The sequence below is a fragment of the Theobroma cacao genome, chromosome 2 (assembly GCF_000208745.1).
Source record: "Theobroma cacao cultivar B97-61/B2 chromosome 2, Criollo_cocoa_genome_V2, whole genome shotgun sequence".
Taxonomy (NCBI): Eukaryota; Viridiplantae; Streptophyta; class Magnoliopsida; order Malvales; family Malvaceae; genus Theobroma; species Theobroma cacao.
The window spans coordinates 36,217,350-36,243,396 of record NC_030851.1 but is presented as its reverse complement, the minus strand read 5'-3'; the positions used below and the strand labels follow the sequence as shown (position 1 = coordinate 36,243,396).

The window sequence follows — 26,047 nt, the reverse complement described above, 5'->3', positions numbered from 1 at the left end:
AAACATATCTTAAGGCTTTCAATTTATGGGAGGTAGTTAGAGTGGGGGTGATCCACCTGTGCGAAGACATGCCAGTCCAACATTGGCTCCAATCAAGCAACATGGCAAGGAGGTTGCCAAACGATACAAGGCACTCTCATGCCTTTACTCTGCCTTATCAGATTCAATCTTCACTCGGATAATGACCTTAGATGATCCTAAACAGGTATGAGATACATTAAAGGAGGAATTTCAGGGAGGTGACCGTACCACGCAGATCCAAGTCTTGAATTTATCAAATGAATTTGAGCTTTTGAGAATGAAGAATGATAAAGGCATTTAAGCTTCTGCAAACAAGGTTCAGAGGATTGTTGATCAGCTGAGATTATTGGGAGAAGAAGTGACTAAAAGAAAGGTTGTAAACACGTTTCTGGTTAGTTTACTAGAGAGGTTTGAAGCGAAAATTTCCTCTATGAAAGACTTAGAGGATAAAACCAGGATATCGTTGAATGAGTTAATCAATGCACTATTGGCCCAAGAGCAGAGGAGAGCCATCAGGTGTGAAGACTTTATAAAGAATGCCTTAATAGCCAAAACTAAGGTCTTGAGAGTCAAGGATGGTGGTTCCATGAAGCTTGAAGGAAAGGGAAACAAAGCTGGTGATAGTAAGTAGGGTAAGCAAACTGATAAAAACCCTCCTTGCCCTTATTGCAAGAAGAAAAACCATACTTTTAAGTATTGCTGGTACAAGCCAAATGTGAAATGCAAGGCTTGTAATTAGCTAGGACATGTTAAGAAAGTTTGTAAGGCAAAGAAAAATGAAAATGAAGACAATGTTGTTGTTGTAGTTAAGTGAGCAGATGAACCAGAAGAGCTTTTGTTCATGGCTAAGATGGATGATGACTTAATGATGAAGTAATACAGATTTGTTCATTGACCTTGATGGGAGTTTCAACGCTTGAGTGAAAATTGGGAAGGGTGTATAGTTGAAGATTTTTGGCATTGGTATAATGGCTGTAGAGACCTTTTCAGGTACTAAATATATCATTGATGTTCGTTATGTTCCTGACGCTGATAAGAACTTACTTAATGTAGGTCAGTTAATTGATAGTCACTATGCTTTGCTGTTTAAAGATAAATTTTGCACTATATTTGATTGTGCTAAGATGCTTACTATTGAGATGAAGAACAAGTGTTACCCTCTGAATTTGATAAATATTCAACACTTAGCTCTTTATAAAAAGCATGATGAATTTGAGTTTTGGCATATATAGGAGAATAGGACATGTGAATTTTAATTCACTAATAAAAATGGCTTCAAAAGAGTTTGGTAATGGCCTACCTAGTGTAGCTAAGTCATCTAAACTATGTGAAATCTGTTAGTTTCGAAAACAAAGCAGAAAACTTCCAAAAAAGAGAAGATGGAAGGAAAAGTAGAAATTTGAATCGGTGAATATTGACGTTAATGGTCCAACAAGAACCTTGTTTGAAGGGTAGTAAACTTTTCATAATTTTTATTGATGACTTGACTCGTTTTTGCTGGATTTATTTTTTGAAGCATAAGTTAGAAGCATTAATGAACTTTATCAAGTTTAAGGCCTTGGTTGAGAATTATGTAGAACAAAAAATTAAAACTTTAAGAAGTGACAATTGCTTCGAGTATATTGCTGTTGAGTTTGAAAGGTATCTTGAAAGTTGGGTCAAGCATTATTTTCAGCTACTTACAACCCTCACCAAAATGGAATTACAATAAGGAAAAACAAAACTCTTACGGAAATGGCAAGGTGGATGCTATTTTAGATGGACTTACCTAAAAAGTTCTGGGTTGAAGTAGTTAATACTGTAAACTATATTCCGAATATGACCTGTACTAAGGCACTAATATCAAAGACACTTTATGAAATGTAGTATGAACACAAACCATCAATTTCTTACTTTAAAACTTTTGGTTGTGTCTGTTTTGTTAAACTTATAGATGAAAAGAGAACTAAATTGGATTTAAAGTCATTGATAGCCATTCACCTAGGCTATAGTGAGATATCTAAAGGTTATAGGCTCTTTGATGTCAAATTTGAGAAGCTTTTCATAAGTAAAGACGTGTTTTATAATGAAGGGCAAAAATGGGATTGGGAAAAAGGCATTATTGAAGTTTTAAATAAAGCAAGTTTTCTTGATGAAAATGCACAGGTTGAAGATATTGAATTAGTGGACATTGAAGATGGAAACTCAGTTATTAGGGGAACAAGGACTTTGCAAGATATTTATAACAGATGCAATGTAGCAGTTGCTGAATCTACCAGTTTCACTAATGCATACTAAGACAAGAACCAGAAGGAAGCTATGGATGCTGAGATAAATATGATTAAGAAAAATAGTACTTGGGCTATTGTTGATAGACCTATTGATCAAAGTGTCATAGGTGTGAAATGGATTTATAGAATTAAACTGATTATTGATGGTTCAATTAACAAGTACAAAGCCAGATTAGTGGTGAAAGGCTATGCACATGTATATGGCATAGATTACTTTGAGACCTTTGCACTAGTTGCTAGGTATGATATTATTAGAATGCTTGCTGCATTGTCTATAAGGGAAGGATGAAAGATTTATCACCTAGATATCTAGTTAGCTTTCTTTAATGGGTACCGAACTAAAGACATATACATTGAGCAGCCTGAAAGTTACGAAGAAAATGACTTAGAAAGAAATGTATGCAAATTGATCAAAGCCTTGTATGGACTTAAACAGGTCCCTAGAGCTTAGTATGAGAGAATGGATGACCATCTAAGAAGTCAAGGCTTTGACAGAAGCATTAATGAACCTACATTATATGTGAAGAGGTTAAATGGATTTGTTGTACTTATAGTAGTTTTGTATGTTGATGACTTATTGATAATAAGTCTTAACAATGAGTTTTTGGGAGAATTTAAGAACCAAATGAAGAAGGAATTTGAACTGATAGATTTGGGGCAGATGACTTATTTCTTGGGAATGGAGTTTATAAAACTGCTAGCCAAAGATTTCAGTATGCCAAAGATCTATTGAAGAGATTCAAAACAAAATCTTGCAAACTTGTGCATACTCCATTATCAACTGGTGACAAGTTAAGCAAGAATGATGGGGTTGCTGAGGTTAATGGTTTAGTTTACAAAAGTGGATAAGATCATTTTTATACCTATCAGCTACCAGATCAGAAATAATGTTCTTAACTAGTTTGCTATCAAGGTTTATGCAATCACCTTCAATATTGCACTCCACAGTAGCTAAGAGAATATTTAGGTACGTTAAAGGCAAAGTAAGTTTTCGTTTGAGGTATTTAAAAAATGAAAGCAATGAGCTCCAAGGTTATAGTGATAGTGATTGGGCAGGCTCAGTGCATGATTCCAAAAGCACAAGTGGATTCTGTTTTTCATTTGTAAGTAGAGTTTTTTTCCTGAAACTCTAAAAAACAGAATGTTGTAGCCTAATCATCAACAAAAGGTGAATACATAGCTACTGGCTTTGTTGCAAACCATGCTCATTGGTTAAGAAAAATTTTATTTGATTTAGGATTTACTCAAGAAAAGGGCACAATTTTGAATTTTGATAACCAATCTGCAATAGCAATTGCAAGAAACCTTGTGCAGCATGGTCGAACCAAGGACATCAGGATTAAATATCTTGCATTGAGGGAGCAATGAAGGAAAATGAAATTCAGCTTCAGTACTGTAACATGTTGTGGAAATTACGAAATTATCTCTAAAGAGTTGTCCAAGATCTTACCCAATCAATAGAATAAAGAAAGAAAGAAATCAAGCACACTCACAAGAACACAAGAATTTACGTGGTTCAATCTTTTGATGACCTACGTCCATGGTCACAACAACAGAGAAAAATCCACTAACAGAAAAATCAGGAGATTACAAGAACCATCTCAAACTCACAACCCTTATCCCACGTACACCCAAATCACTCTCTAAATCTAGGTGATAATTGTTCTTTAACCCCATAGGGTCCTTTATAGTACCAAATACAATAATCTTATCCTAATATAATTAGGAATTGTTATTCTAGTCTAACTAGATTTAAAGACTATTTTAATAAGGTATACAAGTTTAATTAAAATTAAACAATCCTAATCATACTATAATTCAAGACTGTCCTAACAAATCTCCACTTTAGGCTTGAATTCACCAAGCTCCACCTTACGAACTAATCTCTGTCGACACCGCCAATTCCTCAAAGAGCCTCAAGCACTACGAACACCGATCAAGTCTAAGCAATGCTTGAACTTTATCCCAAAAACTGACTAAGTCAACATATTTGCTGGATTTTCATATGTAGCTATTTTCTTCACTATAATCTCACCTCTAGATTCTTGTCCAAAACAAAGATCACTAACCAAGCCTTGAAGCCACAAAGCTTCCTTCATTACCTCGGTCACAGCCATATATTCAGCTTCAGTTGTAAACAAAGCAACTATTACTTTCCAATTGATTGCAGACCTTGAGAGAGTGAACATATACCCCGTTTGAGATCTTTTACTATCTAGATCACCAGCAAAATTTGAATTGGAGAAGCTAACCATATTACAAATATTGTTTGCACCTGTTTCACACACTAAGCCAACTTTAATAGTACCTTTAGGTGTTTTCACAAGCTTCCATATTTGATCCCAATGTAGAGACTTAATCTTCTTAGAAGACTCGACATATGTAATTGCTTCATGACAAAAGTAAGGCTCATCAATCTCTACTTCCACAGATAAAACATAAGAATCAAAATCACCATCGATACAAGTAATGCTTCGTTTGAAATACCAATTCTTGTACCTCTTGTAGTTCATTCTGGATTTCACTATCATCTCGCACTGTCACAAGAGCATTGATTTCAAGCTCCACTTGCTTGCCAACTTCCTAGTCTGATGTGTTTGCAACTCTCGACTTTATCCCATGAAGTAATACAGACTTGTCAAAGGTAACAGCCTAACTCACCATAAACTTAAGGAACTTACAATCAATACACCACAACCGATAACTTTTCACCCCATATGCATAACCTAGGAATGTGCACTCCGTCGCCCTCAACTCAAGTTTACCATCACTCACATGAGTATGAACAAGACAACCAAATACTCCCAATATAGTGTAATCAGCAGGCTTACCAGACCAAACTTCCTCAAGAGTCTTAAATTCAATTGCAGTTGATGGAGACCGATTTACCAAGTAGCAAGCCATGTTGATAGTTTTTATCCAGAATAATTTGGGTAGGCCAACATTAGAGAGCATGCATCTTGCTCTCTCCAGAAGTGTTCTCTTCATCCATTCTACAATATCGTTTTGATGTGGTGTTTTGACAACAACGCGATGTCTAACAATTTTCTCATTCTTGCAGAACAGACTAAACTCACATTTGCAAAATTCCAAACCTTTGTTTGTTCGAAAGCTTTCAATCCTTTTCTTAGTCTGCTTCTCGATCAAAGCCTTCCAATGCAAAAAAGTGGTTAACACTTCATTTATAGCCTTAAGAAAAAACGTCCACACCTTTCTTGAAAAATCATCAATAAAGGTCCACATGTATAATGATCCATTTTTTGATGCCACCAGAGAAGGACCCCACAAATCTGAATGGATGTAGTTTATTGCACTCTTAGTTCGATGAGTTGTAGTGCTAAATTTTACTAGATGTTGCTTGCCATAGATGCAATGCTCACAAAAATCTAACTTATCAGTCTTTTGACCACACAATAAACCATGTTTACTCAATTCTATCATTCTTTTCTCGCTCATATGACCCAATCTCATATGCCATAAACGTGTAACATCATCATCAGGATCATGGGATAAGACTATAGAAGCAGTTCCAATAATCGTGCTTCCCACTAGACGATAAAGGCCACTAGATAACTTACCTTTCATGATAGTTAAGGCTCCTTTAGATACCTTCAAGACACCATCTTGGCCACTATATTTGTAGCACTTTTTATCTAACAAACTCAAGGATATCAAATTCTTTTTCATGTCAAGGACATGTTTCACCTCAAGTGTTCTTACCATACCATCAAACATCTTGATTCGAATTGTGCCAATCCCAACAACTAAGAGAGAAAAATCATCTCTTAATTGTACAGTGCCCATATCAACAGACTGATAAGTTGTAAACCAATCACGCTTAAGACATATGTGGAAGCAACAAGCCGAATCTAAGATCCATGTATCTTTCAAGTTACCATTAGTAACTGCAAGAACACTATCAGCTTCCTCAAAAGTATCAAAATCATCTTCAATTATGTTTGCAGTATTTTTAGATTTATTGATCTTTTCATCACCCTTGAATTTTATATAGTCCTAACGAAAGTGCCCTTTTTGACCACAATTCCAGCAAGTTTTCCCTTTTGCTTTAGATTTACCTTTTCTGTCTATACCCTTTTCTCTATCTTTTCCTCTATTCACAATCAGCCATTCTACTTGATTTTCATTTTGGATACCACCAACTTTCTTCTTCAATTCCTTGGAATTTAAAGATGCCCTTACATCCTTAAAAGTGAGAGTATCTCGGTCATATAACATAGTATCCACGAAGTTTTCACATGATGAGGGCAAAGAACATAGAAGAATTAGGGCTAGGTCTTCATCCTTAATTTTAACATCTATATTTTTTAAATCAAGAATAACTCTATTAAATTCATCAATATGGGCATTAACGGACGTACCTTCACTTATCTTGAGAGTATACAATCGTTGCTTCATATAAAACCGATTCGTCAGGGATTTAGTCATATAAATACTTTCGAGTTTAAGCCATACTGCAGCAGCAGATTATTCATTTGTGACTTCTCTTAGCACCTCATCAGACAAAGCTAGGAGAATAGCACTATGTGCTTTTTTCATAAGGTCATCTTTCTCACCATCAGATAAATTCGAGGGAAGATATTTGTTTTCCTTCAGTGCCTTCAACAGTCCTTGTTGCACTAGCAATGCACGCATCTTAACATGCCATAGGTTGAAATCGTTTCTTTCATTAAACTTTTCAATCTCATACTTGGTCAACGAAGTTGCCATAACGAGATTCAGATTGACCTAAGACCTTAAAGCTTTGATACCAATTTGTTGTAGAAATTGCGGAATTATCTCTAAAGAGTTACCCAAGATCTTACCCAATCAATAGAATAAAGAAAGAAAGAAATCAAGCACACCCACAAGAACACAAGAATTTACGTGATTTGGTCTTTTGATGACCTACGTCCACGAGCATAGCAATAGAGAAAAATCCACTAAGAGACGTACACCAAAATCACTCTTTCTAAATCTAGGTGATAATTATTCTTTAATCCCATAGTGTCCTTTTATAGTACCAAATACAATAATCTTATTCTAATATAATTAGGAATTGTTATTCTAACCTAACTAGATTTAAAGATTATTTTAATAAGGTATACAAGTTTAATTAGAATTAAACAATTTTAATCATACTATAATTCAAGACTATCCTAACATCACACATATGAACAATTGACTGATATCTGTACCAAGGGATTAAGCAGAGAAAGGTTCAAGTTTCTGAGGCCTTGTTTGGGTATTTACCAAACTAAAGATCATGGGGTTGTGTTGGAAAAATGATCTTAATCTGGTAAACAAGTAGCATCAGAAAGACAAAGTTACTTTTGGCGGGAATCAATGACTGTTTGAAGAAGGAAGAAGCTATCGTGAAAGCAAAACATGATTGTTTTAACTTTACCAAATTAAACTTTGTAAAACGCAAGATTTATTTCGTTATCCTTTCACCTTATTTTTCTTGTGTGTGAAATGATTATTTGCAATGTCATTTTAGGTGTTTGTGTAAGGCTAAACGCACTTGCTAATGTCGTTTAGTCAATGTCTTTATTTCTATGTTTGATACGCATAGTTCTTCTGCTGTTTTTAGGGTGCTTTTTTTCCTCTGTTAGCAGTTGCTAGGCACAGAAAACAATGGCAGGTTTTTCGTGCACCACTAACAATTTGTGGAATTCTTTTCTTGAGGCTACATTTAGGCCTTTGTTAGTTTTATTCTAAAAAATAACTACTAGAAATGAAATGGAAAAACATGAAGTTATTTTGACAATTCATTGGCTCTGTTGCAGTTTTTCTTCTTCATCTTTCTTCCTTGAAAATTCTTCAGTACATTTTCTGAAATTTTTTTTTGGAATTCAACGGTCTTTTGCAAAACGGTCATGGGGAACATAATGGAGCATCAAAAGAGAGTTTGGACGGAGTTACAATTTTTTAAATTTGTAATCTTTTGCTGGAGAGTCTTGCAGGGGATAATTAGCTATGAAAGAAACGTTTGCAAAGAGAGGATTGATCATTAATGGGGGATCAACATTTTGCTTGTTATGTAACATCGGAAATGAACCTATTTTCCACTTATTTTTTCCTTGCAAGGAATCTTAAAGTATTTGGTCTACTAGGTGCGGCTTATGCGGCATGTTACGTGGGTGATGTCAGAAGAGGCTTCATCCTTTTTCGTGACATGAAATGATTTGTTGCTCATTTGGGTGACATCCACATATGAAGACTGTCAAATTTCGTCATATTATGGTCCATTTGGATTTTCAAAAATCAATTGGTGTTCAAAGATAAAATGTGGGATAGGTTGCAAGTAATGGAGACAATTAGACTTCGAATCGCATGGTGGGTCAATGCCAGATGGTAAAACAAAAACAAATTTGTTATGGAGGTATTTAGGTATGGGTTCTTTTTTTAAATGGGCCTTAACGTGTTTTTTAAAATAGATCTCTTCATAATTTTAACTGTTTTTAGCTAAGAGAATTAAAATTTGGACAAAATTACTCTTAATGAAATCGACCCATTTATTTGGCTTCGCGTCTCAACCCGAAACTTATTAACGGGTCAAGTATATTTAGATTTGCACCTCAAATTGACTCATTTTTTGAGCTTTCCTCACCAGACTATTCATTTATGGAATATTCCTTACCAGAAAGAAAAACGTTTAAACATTTTGAGCATTTTGGAGTAGTTTTTGATACACGAAGAAAACCTGTGAGCGTTTTGAGCATTTTTAAATATTTTAGAGTGATTTTTATATATGAAGAAAAACTTTTGAATATTTTGCGCGTTCATATTCGTTAATTATGTTGTTAAATGGAATATGGTATATCGTTTGAAGTTGTTGATTTTGTTAAATAGAATTCAGTACTTGTGGTGATTTTTGAGAATTACGTGACTGACTTTGGATATTGCGTGACTGACTTTGGGTATTGCGTGACTAATTTTTGATAAGATATTGCGTGACTAGTTTCTGATAAGGCATTGAGTGACTAGTTGATAGGCATTGCGTGACTGACTTTGGACATTGCGTGACTAGTTTCTGATAAGGTATTGCGTGACTAGTTTCTGATAAGGCATTTCGTGACTAGTTGATAGGCATTGTGTGACTAACTTTGGGCATTGCGTGACTAGTTTTTGATAAGGTATTACGTGACTTGTTAGTAAGGCATTGCGTGACTTGTTAGTAAGGCATTGCATGATTAGTTAGTAAGGCATTGTGTGACTTAGGCATTGCTTAAAAATCACTCACGCAATGTCTAAAAACTAGTCACGTAATGCTTAAAACCAATCATATAATGCCTAAAAACTAGTCACACAGTGATTAAGTCACGCAATACCTAAAAACCAGTAAACTCAATTTTGAGATTTTATGAATAAACCAATAAACTCAAGAACCTAAAACACATTTTTTTTGCTAAGCCATGAAATTGTGCATTTCCTAAAATATAGGTTACAAAACTCCATAACCCTCAAAAGTAAGAGAAAATATATCCCTATCAAGAGGCCTTGCTCACTCCTCTTATACAAAAACAAAATATACCCTATTTACAAAATATTCCCTGAACAATTTCAACTCAAAATTTCATAAAAAAAAATCAAAATCCCTAGCAAACATGCTTAACAATCGTCCCAATCCTAGACACAACAAAACCGTGAACCACCATAAAACCCATCAAACATGCTTTAGCTGTTCTTTCTCCTTAAGCAAAATCGCTGTCTGCAAAAAGCAAAATCGCTGTTTATCGCCCTTAAGAACCTCAAGATCCACCATCCAAAAAAATAAAACAAAATAAGAAAGAGCTTGATGTTATCTCTGCGAATTGGATGGCGAGATAGACATATTTGAGCAGACAGAGAAATCGAGATTTAATTTTGAAAATTTTACCTGAATGGCGGGAGAGAGAAAACTGAAACCATTTTAATTTGTCTAAAATTGTTTAAAAGGTATTATTGTCAAGTTATGCTAAAATTGACCAAAAATAGTTAAAATTATAAAAAATGATAATTTTGAATTGGGCTTATGAGGAAGGTTATTTCTCACAATTTTCTTTTTAGGTATCCTGAATTAGATATAACGCTAACTAACTAGAGAGAGACTGAAAAGGGGAGGATTGGAATGGAAATGCCTCCCAAATGGCTACCTAAAGTTAGATGTAGATGTTCCAAGCAGAGGTAACCCGGGTCAAGCTAGGATTGGAAGAGTTCTAAGAGATGGAATTAGGAGTAATTAAATTGTTGTTTTCAAAAGCAATTGTTTTGGGATGCAAATCTGGCGGAAATATAGACAATCAAGGAAGCATTTGTAACTTTTGTAGCATCAAAGTGGGCTGCGTCTTATGGTTTAATAGTAGAAAGCGACTCCATAAATGCTGTCAACTGGATCGACAAACTTTAGAGTCCCCTTGGAGGATGAGAAACATAATGCTGAGCATTGATGCCTTGAAAGGACCGGAAGAGCTGCCAGGTTGTTCACACAATGAAGGATCGCCAACGAAATGGCTGACAGTCTAGCTAAATCTAGAGTGCTTAGACAGGACACGCTAATGCTTGCATTTGAGGATGATGAGTTGATGGAGGAGGTGGAGGAAGGTGCAGGGAACTGATCTCCTTTTTCCCACTGTAAGTTTATGTCCGAGGGTTTATGGTGATTGTTGCCTTATGATAATTTTTTAGGCTATTGAAGTAGAAATGCTGTTTTTGTGCTACCAGTGATGGTCCTGGTTTTGGTTTTTGATTGAATGCTGCGTTCATATTGTTGAGTGGCGGTTTTGATGTAAAAAGGGTAGGGGATAGCTCTTTGAAATGTATTAATTGGGTGCTCTGGTTTTGTACATGAGGGTTGAAAGTTTGAATGCCTTATTTTTTGTAATCGGCTGTTCAGCAGGAAGTGTTGGGAAGGTATACTAAAATGAAGGGCTGGGATACTGTCCCAACCTTGTCCCTTGTCTGTTCTTTTGTATTTAAGTTTGAAGGAGGGAAAAAATCTTAATCCCTTGATGAACGAAAGTTAATAAATTGCTCTTCAAAAAATTTTTTTTGACGCTATTCATCGCGTCTGCTGGCCTACAGTGGCACCTGGACTGCTTGGATTGATTACAGGGCTTATTGATACATTTTTGGTAGCTGGCACTTGTTACCTTATAAATCAAACAGGACAGTGGAGTTTGAGAGTAGGGGCGGAAGGGGTGGGGGGAAGAGGTGTTTCTGTCTCTTTGCCGAGCAATTTACCGGTGCTTTGAAAGACTGCAGGTCGGTTTAATTAGGTGGTTTCATGATGACATTTAAAAGGAGGTATACGTTATGCAGGGTGGTTACAAGGGAGCTGATTTTACTCTGCTGTTTCTCCTTAAAGGTAATATGTACTTTTGAATGTGGTTGTGATGGACGAGTAACTGGCTGTGTGGGGTACATTCGCTCGTGCCCAGATTCCTATGTAATTGAACCATCCTAGCAATAAAATCCAATTGGCTTTTCAAAAGAAAAACAACTCGGAGATTTTTTGCCAGCCAAATCATGGTCCCTATTAAACAGTGAGTCAAAATATTATTTTGGTGGCTGCTTGATTGCTGTCAATCATGTTTACTTTATAAAATAAAATGGAGATAAATGGGATGCTGCCAGATATAGGACAGTGAAGGATTAAATATGATGTATTCATGATCCCAAATTTCGAGATTTAAAATTATAAGTCAATACGTGGTTCAAGCATTGAAATATAAATTTTACTCGGACTTCAGCTAATAAGTACATTATAATCTACATCATTTGTTTCCTTTATTAATTATTTAAATTCTAGCCAGGACAAAACCTTAAGAACCAACGTACTAACATCAGACTTTTTAGAATATGACTTATGCAAACACAATCATTGATAGAACTCGGAAAAACCTTAAAATCATAACAGTAATAGCTTGTTCAGAAGCACAAGAAAAATCCAAGACATAATATGTAATTACATGACAGTTATGATTTCCAAGACATGATACATAATTACATGACTTATGATTTCTGATCCTATATATATAGCGGTCGGCTATTCGGCACTCAGATATTACTTCATCTGCTCATGCCTGATTCCACCACCGGCGGCACTGGAGTCATAGCCACTTCACGATTCTGCTTTTCCATATTTCCATGCCACCCTACACACATAATTTCAACAAACACCCACCGATAATCCGTCAGGAATAGGAATTATAGAAAAAAAATATAATTATAGAACTGATCTTTGAGAGGGGAATTAGTTTCATTAGTAGTATTACCTATGGATAAGTCATAACCGCGGGTTTTTAGCTCACGGTACTCTTGGCACAAGGCGCAATACTCACAGAAGCAGTGGACAAGGCAATCCCCGCATGGGCTTTTCTTCAGCATGTGCTGCTGCCTCATTTTGGAGCGGTAAAAGCATGAGTAGCAACAAGCACACCCAGTCACGCAGGCGATTAGCGTGTAAAGTGCTCCATTTACACCGCAAGCTGCAAGCAGTAATTTCACCAGAAACATACATTAACCACGGAACCCAAATCACCAGCTACAAGAGTAAGTAAAAGAAAAAAACTTGGGCTTTACTCAAATAATAATAAGAGTGGCAGTTAAGGGTCGGGTAGTTTTTCCTATTGTCAAAAAGAATTCATAAAAAAAACTTCATTTCTATTGAATATAAGGCTTGACCAATAGCTACCAAGTATTTTCTTCTACTAACATATACAAGAAGTTTCAACATTTTACTTTAAAAAATTGTAGTTCACTTCGTATTGTTACTGAAGTAAAATTTAAAGTGTGTTGACAAGATGATTGCATTTGCCAGTATATGTGTTGAAATATGGTTGTATGTCAACATCGCATAAACATCCAAATGGAATCCAAGTGTCTAAATCTAAGATCCAGCTTCCCGGAATGGCATAAAATATTGATTCTGGCAGGCCAAACTATGCATTGTTTAACTTACATGAAGATCCTTTATCAACGATCTCGGCAATCTGGCCAAAGGTGACGCACGGACACCAACATGTTATGCAACCTGCAAGAACAAAAATTACAAAGGACAGCAACAACAGAAACTGTGAGTTTCGACTTTTCAACCAATTGTTCCTTGCAGCGCGTGCGTAGACGCGCCACCAGAACTCCACCATTTGTTAGGAAAAAGAAAACATGAACTTACAATTTTTCCAGTCAGAGAAGCAGTCACAGAGCCCCGAGGACCAAGGGACTCTAGTTTTAGTCTGAATACGGGTGTTGCTATGAGAACTCTCGGTGTAGAATTGGTTCGAGGAGCTGACTGGAATACCGGTGGTGGCAGCTTGGCCGAACTGCGGTGGTGGAGCTGAAAACTTCTCATACTCACTTAGGTTAAGGGAGGCCATGGCTATAGCTGTAGTAAAGAATACAAAAAGTAATATTCTAGAGGATGTCACAACTCACAACAATCTTTAAGCTGTTGCAGAAACTATAGTAATACAAAATTCAATGGAATAATCGTTGCAAAAGGGATATCTTATGGGAAGAAGAAGAGGAAGTTAGACACTTGAATGGTTTGGAAATTGGATGAATGTTTTATGTATATCAAGGAGAACGGAGGAATGGCGTGCGTAGACAGGTCAACATAGCGTGGAGTCGTTGAAGTCTGCGAGCGTGTCACTCACGTCCTTGGAGGTTGCGAAGAAACTACAGGTACCATGTGTAGACACGCGGCAGTTCGTGATTTGTCTCAGTCAACTTGACCTTATCTGTGCTGTTTCTTGAGAAAATTATCTGCGCACGCGGTACTTGACAAAAACTCATGACTTGGAAAGAAAAATGAGTGGGAGAAAGTGTTGCTGGCCAATAAAATCACATCCCTTTTTCCCGGTGGCAATTCATTGTGTTAAGAGAAAGACCTTCTGCTTTTACTTTGGAAGATTTGATGGGATTCTCTTTAGAAACGAAACAATTCTATAGGATATTCCATAACTAACGAGTCTAATCTACTTTCCTTTTGTTTTTTTTTGTTTAAAAAAAAAACAAGAAATGAAGTCAAATTTATTATTTTATTTAAAATGATTGATTAAATTTGTCACTTATTTTTTGAATTAACATAGTAATTTTATCATTGTATTTTATAAATTGATTAAAAAATAATAATACTAAAAATTCTGCTAAACAATACTTCTTTTGATCATTTCTTAACTGTAAGAAACACATAAAACATTAGTTAAAGACTCTCCCAACAGCCCACTTAGAGCCAGGGGCGAAGCCTCATATAGATTTTGGGGCCATGGTCTCTTCAAAATTTTTAAAATTTTTTTATATTATATAATATTTTTAAAATATTCTCTTAATGGTTCTCTTAATAATTTTTTATTTAATAATTAATATAAATAAAAAATAAAAAAAAATATCTCACATGGTTCCCTCAATTTAAAATTTTTTTATACTATTTGCTTGTATGTTCTAAATTTTCATGAATTTGGTTTTTTAAATTTCTACGAATCATTAATTATATTTTTTTTCTATCATGTGAATTTTATTCTTCATGATTTTAATCTTTAAAAATTAATAAATTATTATATAATTGTCAAATATAATTTATAGTATTGCACAGTTACTTAAAATTTTATCAATGCATAATTTTTTAATTAATCCTGATTATGTAAGAGAAAATTATCTTAAGTATATCTTTTTTATATGTTTTATGTTTTATATTTAGTTGAAAGGAAATTATCTTAGATATTTAATCTTTAAATAATTTTAATTATATAAGAAGAAATTATTAATATCGTATATCGTATTTAATTATTTATATTTTATATATTATAGTTTTATATTTAGTATTACAAGTTTAAATAGAAATAAAATAAGAATATTAGATATTGAATGCATTAATTTTTTTTTCAAGCTTGATTAAAATATGAGTAGGTTGAAAATAATTAACAAATTCTTTAAAAGAAAAGATGCAAATCATACAAATAATTTTCTTACACGTGAGTCATCAACCCTCAATGGTTCAACTCATAAACAAAAGTAAAGTGCATTAAAATGTCCAATACTCAATTTTAAAGAAATAGATTTTTTTAGTATATAATATTTAATTAATGAATTTGAATTCAAAAAATATAATCGAGTACAACTTTCGTAAAAAACTATTATACGCCTTTCGTTTATTGATTTATATGTTATATAAAATTATTTTTTATTAACAATTTTTTAATTATTGATTAAGTTCAATATATTAATTTTTAAAATTTTTAACGTTTATTCATCTATCTCTAACTCTCTCAACAAAAATTGACTAACTCCGTCCTTGTTTAGAGCCCTTATCGTGACTCACGCAAAGCCATCCACTATAAGTTTCGTCCAAAACCTTTTAACTTCAGAACCTCCCACTACAGTATATAGAAATCCATGAATAAATCTTCCAATTGAATAATGTACTTTTATGGAATCACATTCACATGTGCATGCCAATCCGACAGTAAGGATGGTCCTGCACCAAGCCCTTACGCCAAAAACAGCAGTACTCAAACTTGGTTGGTTTCTAGACTTCGTTAGCATCTTAATTATAATCCTTGAACGTCACACTTTTAGAAAGGATAATGATTTAAAGTTGGAAAAAAAAACCAATTCCAAAAGTTTGAATATAAAGCATTTAGGCTTTTTCTTTAAATTTTGAATTATATATATATATATATAGTACTATTATTCTGTCTCTTCACTTTCCAATTTGGATCAATTGCCACTTGACATACATCATTATTAAGTTTTTAATGTCTTTGACTGGTGACTTAATATCATTATTTTTAATTTGGATGGACATAATATTGACACATTTGTTGGTTTTAAAGGTAAATTAATGTTACAATTGAAAGGCGATGATAAAAATGAAAAGAATTCTAAAAAGGTTAGATAATTTACCTTAATTAATATAATAAAAAAGTTAGGGAAATTAACAAAGTGGTTTTTGAATTTGTGCATGGATTTTTGTTTGATGTGGGTCTTCCCTTCATGTGTTTAAGCTGCCTAGGTGTAGACACTTTTTTTTTTGTAATAGTATAAAAATAATAATATAATAATAAATAATAAAAAATTAAAAATAAAGAAAAAAGCAGAGAGGTAAAAGCACGCTTGCTTCAATTGTCAACAATATACAGAGCATTGAATGCTCCTGAGGCAGCCGAGATTTGAAGTCATTTAGGGTGGATTCGTTTTTGACTTGAAGGCAACCCATCCGGAATTCATGCTGCAAAGAGCATGATTGTCTTGGACAGTTGGGTTCTATAAAAACCCTAAAACTCTGGTTCAAAGGGGAGGCAGAGGAGTTCTTTTGAAAAATTTTTTTTGATAGCCAGAAAAAACGATCCAAAAAAAACAAACAAAAAAAGAAAAAACCAATCTTTCCAGAACCGACAACACAACCACCAAAAAATCCTAAACCTCTAGCAGCTGAAACCACAACCCACAACAACCAAAAAAATAAAGAAAATAGATAAAAAAAAGGAAGCAAAAAAAAAATGATAGAGGCAGTGGGTAGTGAGGGATTTGCGATTTGGGTTTTATAGGAAAGGTGCAATCACCGAAATAAGGGAGAGTTTGAGAGAAAGGTTTGCTGCCAGCGAAGGAGAGAGGGGTCGGCGAAAAGAGAGAGATCGGAAAGCTGGTGAGAGAGTAGAAAAATGGAGAGTTAGGGAGCAAGGTTTGCCGCCGGCAGTGAGTGAGTGAGTGAGTGAAGAGAGAAAGTTGGTGAGAGAGGCGGTGGGAGGAGTCTCAAGAGAAAAGAAAAAGACGTTTTTAGAGAGAGGGGAGAGTGCTGCCTAAGTAGAGAGAGAAAATGAAAAAAGGGAAATGAGGGAGAGAGCAGAAAAAGTGGGTTTATATACTTAGAGACAGGCCTTGAAACGGTGTAGTTGTTGTAGAACAAAGAGGGGGACTCTTGAACGGCACCTTTTGGAGAAATTCCAACGCATCAAAACGGTGCATTTTGATGTGTTTTGGGTGGTCTGCCATGGTCCTCACAGCCTTGTTGTTCTTGAGCTAATCTAGGCCTACACAAGGTAAGTTCTAGCTTTCATGCCTTTTACTTGAATGTGTTTTTTTTTTCATTTATCATGGTGGGCCCAATTAGCTATGCTAAAATACATTATTAGGAGCATAGGATTAATTTAACTAGGATTCAAAATATATTATGAGGAGATTATCTGATGTTTTAAAGTAGAAAATAACAATAAAAAATATATATAGTGATAAAAAATAATTAGGTTAAATAGAATATAGACATATATATAAAAATAAATGAAATAAAAATGAATGTTTAATCTAAAAAAAATAATAGTAGATCTAGGTTAAAAATATAAAATATATAAGAGAAGTAAATAAATATTTGGCAAAAAAAAAAAAGAAAACCAAGTAAGGACTGAAAATAGTATTAAAATAGATAATTATATAAAAATGAGTTAAGTAAATAGAAGTAAATAAAAATGTATTTTTAGTAACAAGAATAAGTTAGGTATGTAATGGAAATAAAATATTTAAGTATAATATATATATGTAGGTGCATACAGAAAATAAAAGAATATATCATAGAATAAAATTATAAATATGCAAAATATAATTGTTGTTTTGAAAGTTAACACCGATGATAGGATGTCCATTCGGAACGTGAGAAGTCGTAATTCCGAGTAAATTTTCTTAAGATAGGAATTTCGATTAGGACCCCACCAGTTTGATGGGAGGGTCCTGATTCGAAATTTCGATATTTCTAATTTTAAGCAAATAATAAAAATCTTAAATATGTTTAATCACCAATTAATCAAAGTCTACAAGTAAAAGAAATGAGAAATCAATGATAACAATAAATTTGTTAATCATAATAATAAAAAATGGATATAATACATATGTATAAATAATAATAATTACGTATAGTAAAAAAATAGGCGATTCAAAATATAAACAAACAAAGTATAGAAATGATTGTATAAAAACAATAAATAAATGTGAAATATTTTGTTCATGATAAGTAAGCTCAAAGAAAAGTATTAAACAAGAAACGAACATCGAATTTACGAGTATGTCGCGTATCGTTGTTGCATTGTTCAATGTCATGGCATATAGACATATTTTATATACGGACAGAATTTCGATGATGAGACTTTTCGAAAAAGCTTACGAATGCGAGTTTCTCCGATAATTTCTTTAGGTGATAAGGTATCTTCGGATCCCACTAGTACGATGGGAGGGTTCGGAGAGATATCTTTGATAAACAGTTTTTGTCCGCATTAGGATTTGCATTCATGAAAACACTATTTTTTTTACTCGCAAACGACTATCCCGATGATGGGATTTACCTTATAGGCTTGCGAAGGCGAGTTTCTAAGGTATTTCTTCAGGTGAGAAAATACTCTCGGAGCCCATCAGTATGATGGGCGGATTCGGAAAGTACGCTCAATAAAAAGTTTTCGTTTGGCATTATCTTGATTTTATGCCATGCATTTCATAATCACATCACTTGTACGTCAGACCCGTAAAATATTTCGACGTGATTAACAAAATAAAAATGAATTAAATAAATAAAAATAAAGGGAACGTAAGAATAAAGATAATGGGTTAGGATAACATATAATTAAATGGTACCGTTCGTGGAACGGGCGTCAGGGGGTGTTAATCATTCTCTGTGCGTAATCGTACTCCCGAACTCAAATCTAAAAGAAACGTAGATCAGTTTATCGTTCTTTCATCGAACTTGAAATTAATTTAGGATTTCGTCGAATAGAATAAAAACAGATGACCAATCGTATCTAGGTAAAAAAAAATTAGTGACGACTCTCAAATCACTCCAAGTCTAACGGTTGGGTTCCTCAACCCGATACTAGGTGTATTTGGAAGGCTCTTTTTTGTGCTTTTGTTTAGGTCCCATGATGAGCTGTTTTGTTATTAGCTCATGGTGAGCCTTCGTGGTTTAGCTGACATCGTTTCGAGCAGTGATCAGTGCTACAGTTTTTGTTTCTGCTCAAACCAGGAGTGTTATGCCGTGGGAAGTCTACGTTGAAATAGACTACAGACTTGTAATGCCGTGTTGATTAATGAGACTAATAAAATTACTTTTAAAAAAATAATGTCTCAATTTCTTCGATTCGATCCATCGTATGGCTGTTGGACGTGCCGTTCTGAGTTAACTGAAAAGATATGGACAAGGGCCCAAAAACAAATTTTTAAAATTTTTATGTAGTATATATATATTTTAATGGCTCAGAGGAATATTATATACATGACGTTGTGACTTCTTCAAAAATTTTAAAATTATTTATTTATTATATATGTTTTATACCTTCAAAATATTTTTTTTTATTTTTTTTAAAAAAGAACTCATATTATTATATTTAAATCAATCTTGAAAAATAGACTCCTAACACGTCATACATTAACAATCTTCTAACTCCAATTAGAGGGTTTTCAAACTTAGCATAAACCTTGACTGAATTAAAACCATAGTTAATCATCTAATTGTCTACCATGTTACCTTCGTGGTAGATATGTAAAAGCTGGATCTTCCATTCTTTTGTTAAAATATCCTTGATTTTTTTATTTAATAACTAATATAAATAAAAAATAATAAAATAATTTTATAAAATTTACTCAATTTTACTTTAATTCTTAATTAACTTTTTTCATATCTTTTTCTCTCATTTTTTCTTCTCTTTTATCTTTTTATTTTTACTTTACTCTTTTGTATATAACTCATCATTAAAATATATTTCGTTATTTAAAAGAGCTTTATGAACTAGGATAAGGACCGCTCACCACTATTGTCTGATAGTAAGAGGGGATAAAATTTTCTTTTATTTTTTTATATTTATATTATTTAATTGTGTATATATTTAGCTATTGTATGAAATCTTATATGTCATATTTAACTATTTATAGTTTATGCATTATAGTTTTATATTTAGTATTTTAAGTTTAAATAGAAATACAATAAGAATATTAGATGTTGATTGTAGTAATTTTTTTAAAGTTTGATTAAAATATGAATAAGTTGAAAACAATTGTCAAATTCTTTAAAAAAAAATATGCAAATCATTCAAATGATTTTTCTACACTTGAGTCACCAAGCCTCGATGAAAGTTGTGGAAACAAGATTTTGAACAAAATAAATGATGAGGTTCTTGCAATAGTTTAGTTGGTTATATTGAGAAAGACATTGTTAGTTTTTTTTTTTTGTATAAAGTCAATAATTGATGAATTAAAAAAAATATCATCGAGCACAATTTTCTTAAAAGATTATTTTAAATCTTTTTTTCTTTATTTCTTTTGATTTACATATTATATAAAATTATTATCTAGTATGAGTATTTTGATTATTAGTTAAATTCAACGTATTAATTTTAAAAATTTTTAATTTTTTTTTATTTTTGACTTTCAATAAAAATTAGCTAGCTTCACCCCTGCATATGGAATTGGCTTATTAGTTATGATCATAAACAAAGTACTTCAATTCACTTTGTGATTGCCATGAAGAAAAGGTAAACCGTTATCCACGTTTAGTTTGGTCTAAATATTTATAACCTTGAATCAGTAAATGAGGATTGATGACCCTTTTATTCAAATACAATGTATTCTCATTCGGCATCCACTTATTTTAAGGAACTAGCTAGGCTCAAATTAATTATTTTACAGCAGCTAATGTAGTAATAATTTATGTATACAGTTTTTTTTTTTTAAACCAAGTAATATATACAGAGTCACCAAAACCAGAGTTGTATATGAACCGAAGAGAAAATGAACTTCATAATTATAACCAGCAAGCACAAACTTGGATATATATTGTTATCACAATTCAACAATTATTTAAGAATATATAACAAGAGGTGAAATTACATTGTTAATCACCACAATCCCTTTGGACGACAACTAGTACAAGTAAATCATATTTAAGAAAGAGATCATCACTTTTCAATTTCTTTGCATGCCACTTTGCACCACTGGAGCCATTGGCATCCCCTGGTTTTGCGGCCTCACCATGTTTCCTTGCCATCCTACAGATTCCAAAACATATACATGTAAAAGGTGTATACTCTAGAATCATACAACTGAGAGAAATAAGTTACGCAATTAAGTTTGATCAGTGAAATCAAATTGGCATTTCAATTACCAAGGGCCATGTCAAATCCACGGTTTTTGAGCTCCCGGTACTCTTGACACAAGGCGCAGGTCTCACAGAAAAAATGAGTGCAGCAGTCCCCGCAGGGACTTTCCTCCAGCATGTATTGGCTCCTCATCCTGGAGCGATAGAAGCATGAGTAAATGCAAGGACACCCCGTGAACCAATAAAGTAATCCGTAGAGGGCCCCACTTGTTCCGCAAGCTGCACCACCGGAAATTATGATAAGTAATTCTGGTTAAGAATAATTATGATAAGTTTCTCACGATTTATAAATTATTCACTAAAATTTATGTCTAGCTAGATCTATTATTTGTGATTGAATCTTTGAATATAATTGATCTATTAATTAATTTTGGTTATCAGTTTTAATTTTTTGTTTAGGATATAGTTTTTAGTAACAAACTCCAACTAATTAAAGAAAATTAACTTTAGTCTTGGCCTATAAATAAATATATCCCCTCTGTCCTTTCTTTAACCATCTTTTCTTTAGATATAAAAAAATTATGTTCTTTTTTTTCTAGAATTCTTAATATTTTTACTTTTGATATTGAAAATCATAATACTTCAAATTTTAAAAACAACTAATACAAAATACACTAAAATTAAAACTTAACTTCATAAAAATTAGTTATGGACAAACAAAATGAGGAGAACAGAGTATTTATTTTGTCATTTATGCCTCCAATAACTTACAAGTTGATCCTTCATCGACGATCTCAGCAACCTGGCCAAAAGTGATGCAAGGACACCAACATGTGATGCAACCTACAAAATCAAGTCATAAAAAACAAATTTCAAGGATGCCAATGAGGAAATTCTAGTACAACTTAAAATCTTCAAATATGATGGGGAAAAGCTTACAATTTGGAACATCAGAGCCGCAGTCACAGAGTCCTGTCGACCAAGACACCTTCCCCGCAGGCTGAGGAATATGATGGGGCGCAGGCTGCGCGTAACTTGGAGCAGGATGATATGGTTGGTTTGCTGAAGTACCGATCGGAACACCGGTTGCTGGAGCCTGTTGCGCGAAAACAGGTGGTGACTTTGAGTTGTTTGTGGCGTACATGGCGATGCCTGATGGATATTAAGATTGGAAAAAGGATTTTGAAGGCTTGAAACTTAAGGGAGAAGAAAGATGGTGGGTTTGTATTTGTATATTGAAACTAGGAAGAAATATCCCAATCAATCTTTCCGGCTCTTGTACTGCGATGACCCAGACTGAGTCTAGGCTTGTCGTCTTGCTGAAATTAACTTTTAATTCCGTGGCTGCATTCACTATGTATATATATAAACCTGGCAATTCAGGATTGGTTTTAGACTTCTGATTACAAAAAACATTTGTTAATGTGACTTATAATAGGTTATAACCAATGTCTCAAATCTATAGCCGTTACAACTTAAAAGTGAATTTTCCATTTTAGTAAGTTATAATCTGCACTATCCTATATCAGCATATAGAGTTTTCCATGATCAGCTTCAGCTAAGTCAAATCACTTGCTTTAATTAATACCATTTCCACACCACTTAGCGCTTTGAACATCTATAGAATGGCCAGTTTTGTTTACCAAACAACAAAACTGACATCTTGATAGGAAAAATAGTTTCTTTTTGCTGAATTTAATAAGGATAACGTTAGTAGCTTTGATTTGTTCAAATATTATTAGTATACTACCGTTCTCCTGGTTCTGGGAGAAAAAAAAAAGAAAAAAAATGGAAAAATGATGCTACTTAGGTGAGGTCTCTACCCGTCCCAGCTTGCACCGGATCACATCATGGGCAGCAGTGCCGGTGAGGTCACGAATATTATCCTCTCAAAATAAAAAGTTAAAAGGAGTATAAAAAAGAAATAAAAAGAGAAAAAAGTTTTATTATAATATTTTAAATATTAAAATAAAGTCAATGATAAAAACTTTTTTAAAGAAAATAAGTGATTTTTTTAAATGTTCTTGAGATAAGAAAACTCTCTTAATTTTCGTCAAAAATATTGAAAAAACTTGAAAAAAGTTTTCAATATTTAAATAACAAAAGTAAAATTAAAATAATTAAACATAAAATTAAGAATTATTCATCAAGGTAAAAAGAAGATAATGTATGATTAATAGGTATCGTTTTTAAATTGAACTATAGATACTATTATCTTTTTCGTGCATAACTATACTCTCAAATCTTAAAATTCATTTATAAACTGAAATTTAATTTTTTAATGAATTTAAGTCAAGTTTAACATATTAGTAAAAAAATAAATTCAAATAAGTGACAATTTAAACAAAAAGATTGATAATGATTTCCTTTCATGTTAAGCGCTGGCTTTTTAAACTTGTCATTAATAAGATTAACAACTCAATTGCAACAATTTATAGATTAAGGAACAGAATGACATTTTATTAAAAGGTTTTGGCAACAAATACCTTTTATCGGGGAAAGAGAATTATTGGTGGATTACAAGTTTCACTAATATCACATTTTTTTTGGCTTTTATCAATAATGTCCACATGGTTTTGGCATATATACATATAAAGAAGTTATTATTATCACAAAGAAATAAGAAAATATTGTTTTTTTCTTTTGGAAAATCAAGATAGATTTTATTGAATAGTATTGAAATACAAAAAATAAGAACAAGTCTTTATCCTTGTTTGTTTGTGGATAGCTGCCTATTACTTATAGTATAGTGCTGTGAACAGATCTTTGGTAATTGTACAATTCATTCCGCCAAAATCAGGTGCTTATGCTATAGGAAGTCTCTGGTGAACTAGAGACTTAAAATGACATGTTGGTTAAAAATGTTAATAACTTTTTCAAAATAAAAAACAGTTTTGAGCCTTGAACAAGGGAAGGCGGGAGATACTAGTACCAGCATAATACAACTTAAATCATCAGCAGAAAAGAGAAGTCTAAGGTACGACCAGGGATGGTTCCAAGAATTTTTTTGAATAGTGTCATAATTAAAATAATAATAATAATTAGTGAGTTCATTAACATTATTAACTATATAAAACTCTAGCATAAGTAGTATAATTTTTTTTCAACCAATCATGAAAAATTCATTAATAATCAATGGCAATTGCAAAAGTATAGTTCCCCTAAGGGCATGCAATGACTATAGCAATAGCCAAGAAAAAGCCTGAGGTATATAAACTTGCTAGCAGAACCTATTTACATTGAAAAACCATCCCAATAAAAACATGAGTGCAAAATCTGCTATTACAACCAGAGATTAACCTAAGGCAGCAGCCTATCAAAAATAAAATTCAAATCCAATGAAGGTAGCAGACCACAATAACCGGCAGCATGTAGAAGCAAAAGCATGAAGACAGTAGACGTGAAAAACGAACAGTAGAGGTATCAAGCAATCATAACTTACTCACAGACAGTCGGTCATAAGCCAATAATCAGATAATCATGAATGAATAGCATAACCAAAACCAATACATAATCCAATATTACAGATGGGTTAAAAAGACTGAGAACAAAGCCATGACAATAAATAATAGCATAAATCCCATAACCGCATGTCACCAACATGCAGTGAATAAAGAACTTTTATCAACATTAGATTTAGCCAAGTTATCAGCAATAAGTGTTACTTTCCCGAAGAGTATGGACGAAAGAAACTCCACCTAGCGAGTGTCAAAGAGCATCGATCTTATTGAAGATTTGCCATCGGTCCTAAAATCTATGTGAGTCATTCATCACGCAAGCCAGAGCAATCTTTGAATCGAACTCAATAATCAATTTAGAGCCCCTATAAAGAAAGGAAGAAAATAATCTCAAAGCATGTAGAATTGCCATGAGCTTTACAAAGTTAGAGTCTTAGTAGCCAAGAGGGGCAGAGAGCACTTTAACAACAAAGCCTTCCAAGTTCCTTAAGACCCCCCACACTTTGCTGGCCCAGGTTTTCCTTTAGCTGAGTCGTCAACGTTGAACTTGAATTCATCAAGACCCAAAGATTGCCATGAAATTCCATGGCGTGAAAGAAGAAGGGATTGTTTGATACTAGAGTTAAGTGGTTCAGTCCACCATCTAATTTCGTCAATATAATCATTACAAGCATGTATCCATAATAGTTTCTGTCAACGGATGAAAAATAGGATTTTGTTCCCATCCCATACCTTATTTGAGAAAACTGCTTCATTACGCTCAAGCCACAAAGACCAAAAGGTCTCACCATAAACCATTATCTAATGCTTACACATGTCGCCTATGAATGAGCAGTCAGTTTCGAACTGAATGAACATGGAAATCGTGTTGGGGATGGACCACGTGATACCCCACCATTGAAGAACAAGGCACCAAATTTTCCAACTGAAATAGCAAGAGATCAAAATATGGAAACATGTGTCTTCCTCAAGTCCACACCAAATACAACGAATTTGATCCTCACTCAATGGCACCCCACGTGAAGCAAGGAAGTGTTTAATGGGAATAGAATCAAGAATGGCTAGCCATAGGAAACATTGAACCTTTGGTGGGATTGAAAGCTTCCATATTGAGTGAAACCATTCCTTATGGTCAAGAGGATCTGAATCAAGAATAGAGCAAAATACTTTGATTGAAAAGTGTCCACTAGAATCATGCTTTCAAATAAGTCTATCATCCTTGTTAGCATCGAGGGCAATATTAGCAAGTT

General features: G+C 33.5%; 2 protein-coding genes across 2 annotated transcripts; both read right to left on the bottom strand.

Moving 5' to 3' along the window:
* LOC18609850 (protein PLANT CADMIUM RESISTANCE 2) lies at window positions 12,118-13,883 on the bottom strand. The gene is made up of 4 exons (XM_007045173.2): window positions 13,447-13,883; window positions 13,234-13,305; window positions 12,548-12,760; window positions 12,118-12,427 (listed from the first exon to the last, which is right to left on the bottom strand). Exons 1-4 carry the CDS (start codon window positions 13,646-13,648, stop codon window positions 12,342-12,344), a joined length of 573 nt encoding a protein of 190 aa, XP_007045235.2. The 5' UTR covers window positions 13,649-13,883; the 3' UTR covers window positions 12,118-12,341.
* On the bottom strand, window positions 20,996-22,693 carry LOC18609849 (protein PLANT CADMIUM RESISTANCE 2). The gene is made up of 4 exons (XM_007045172.2): window positions 22,279-22,693; window positions 22,111-22,182; window positions 21,406-21,618; window positions 20,996-21,289 (listed from the first exon to the last, which is right to left on the bottom strand). Exons 1-4 carry the CDS (start codon window positions 22,481-22,483, stop codon window positions 21,207-21,209), a joined length of 573 nt encoding a protein of 190 aa, XP_007045234.2. The 5' UTR covers window positions 22,484-22,693; the 3' UTR covers window positions 20,996-21,206.

What these genes read in the sequence shown, in the direction of transcription:
- LOC18609850 (XM_007045173.2), bottom strand. Translation starts at nt 13,648, where the DNA reads ATGGCCTCCCTTAACCTAAGTGAGTATGAGAAGTTTTCAGCTCCACCA. An exon ending in CTTCTCTGACTGGAAAAATT is followed by an intron (nt 13,306 to 13,446) that starts GTAAGTTCATGT and finishes TTGTTCTTGCAG; the next exon opens with GTTGCATAACATGTTGGTGT. An exon ending in CGGTTATGACTTATCCATAG is followed by an intron (nt 12,428 to 12,547) that starts GTAATACTACTA and finishes TTATGTGTGTAG; the next exon opens with GGTGGCATGGAAATATGGAA.
- LOC18609849 (XM_007045172.2), bottom strand. Translation starts at nt 22,483, where the DNA reads ATGTACGCCACAAACAACTCAAAGTCACCACCTGTTTTCGCGCAACAG. An exon ending in CGGCTCTGATGTTCCAAATT is followed by an intron (nt 22,183 to 22,278) that starts GTAAGCTTTTCC and finishes TTGATTTTGTAG; the next exon opens with GTTGCATCACATGTTGGTGT. An exon ending in CGTCGATGAAGGATCAACTT is followed by an intron (nt 21,619 to 22,110) that starts GTAAGTTATTGG and finishes CCGGTGGTGCAG; the next exon opens with CTTGCGGAACAAGTGGGGCC.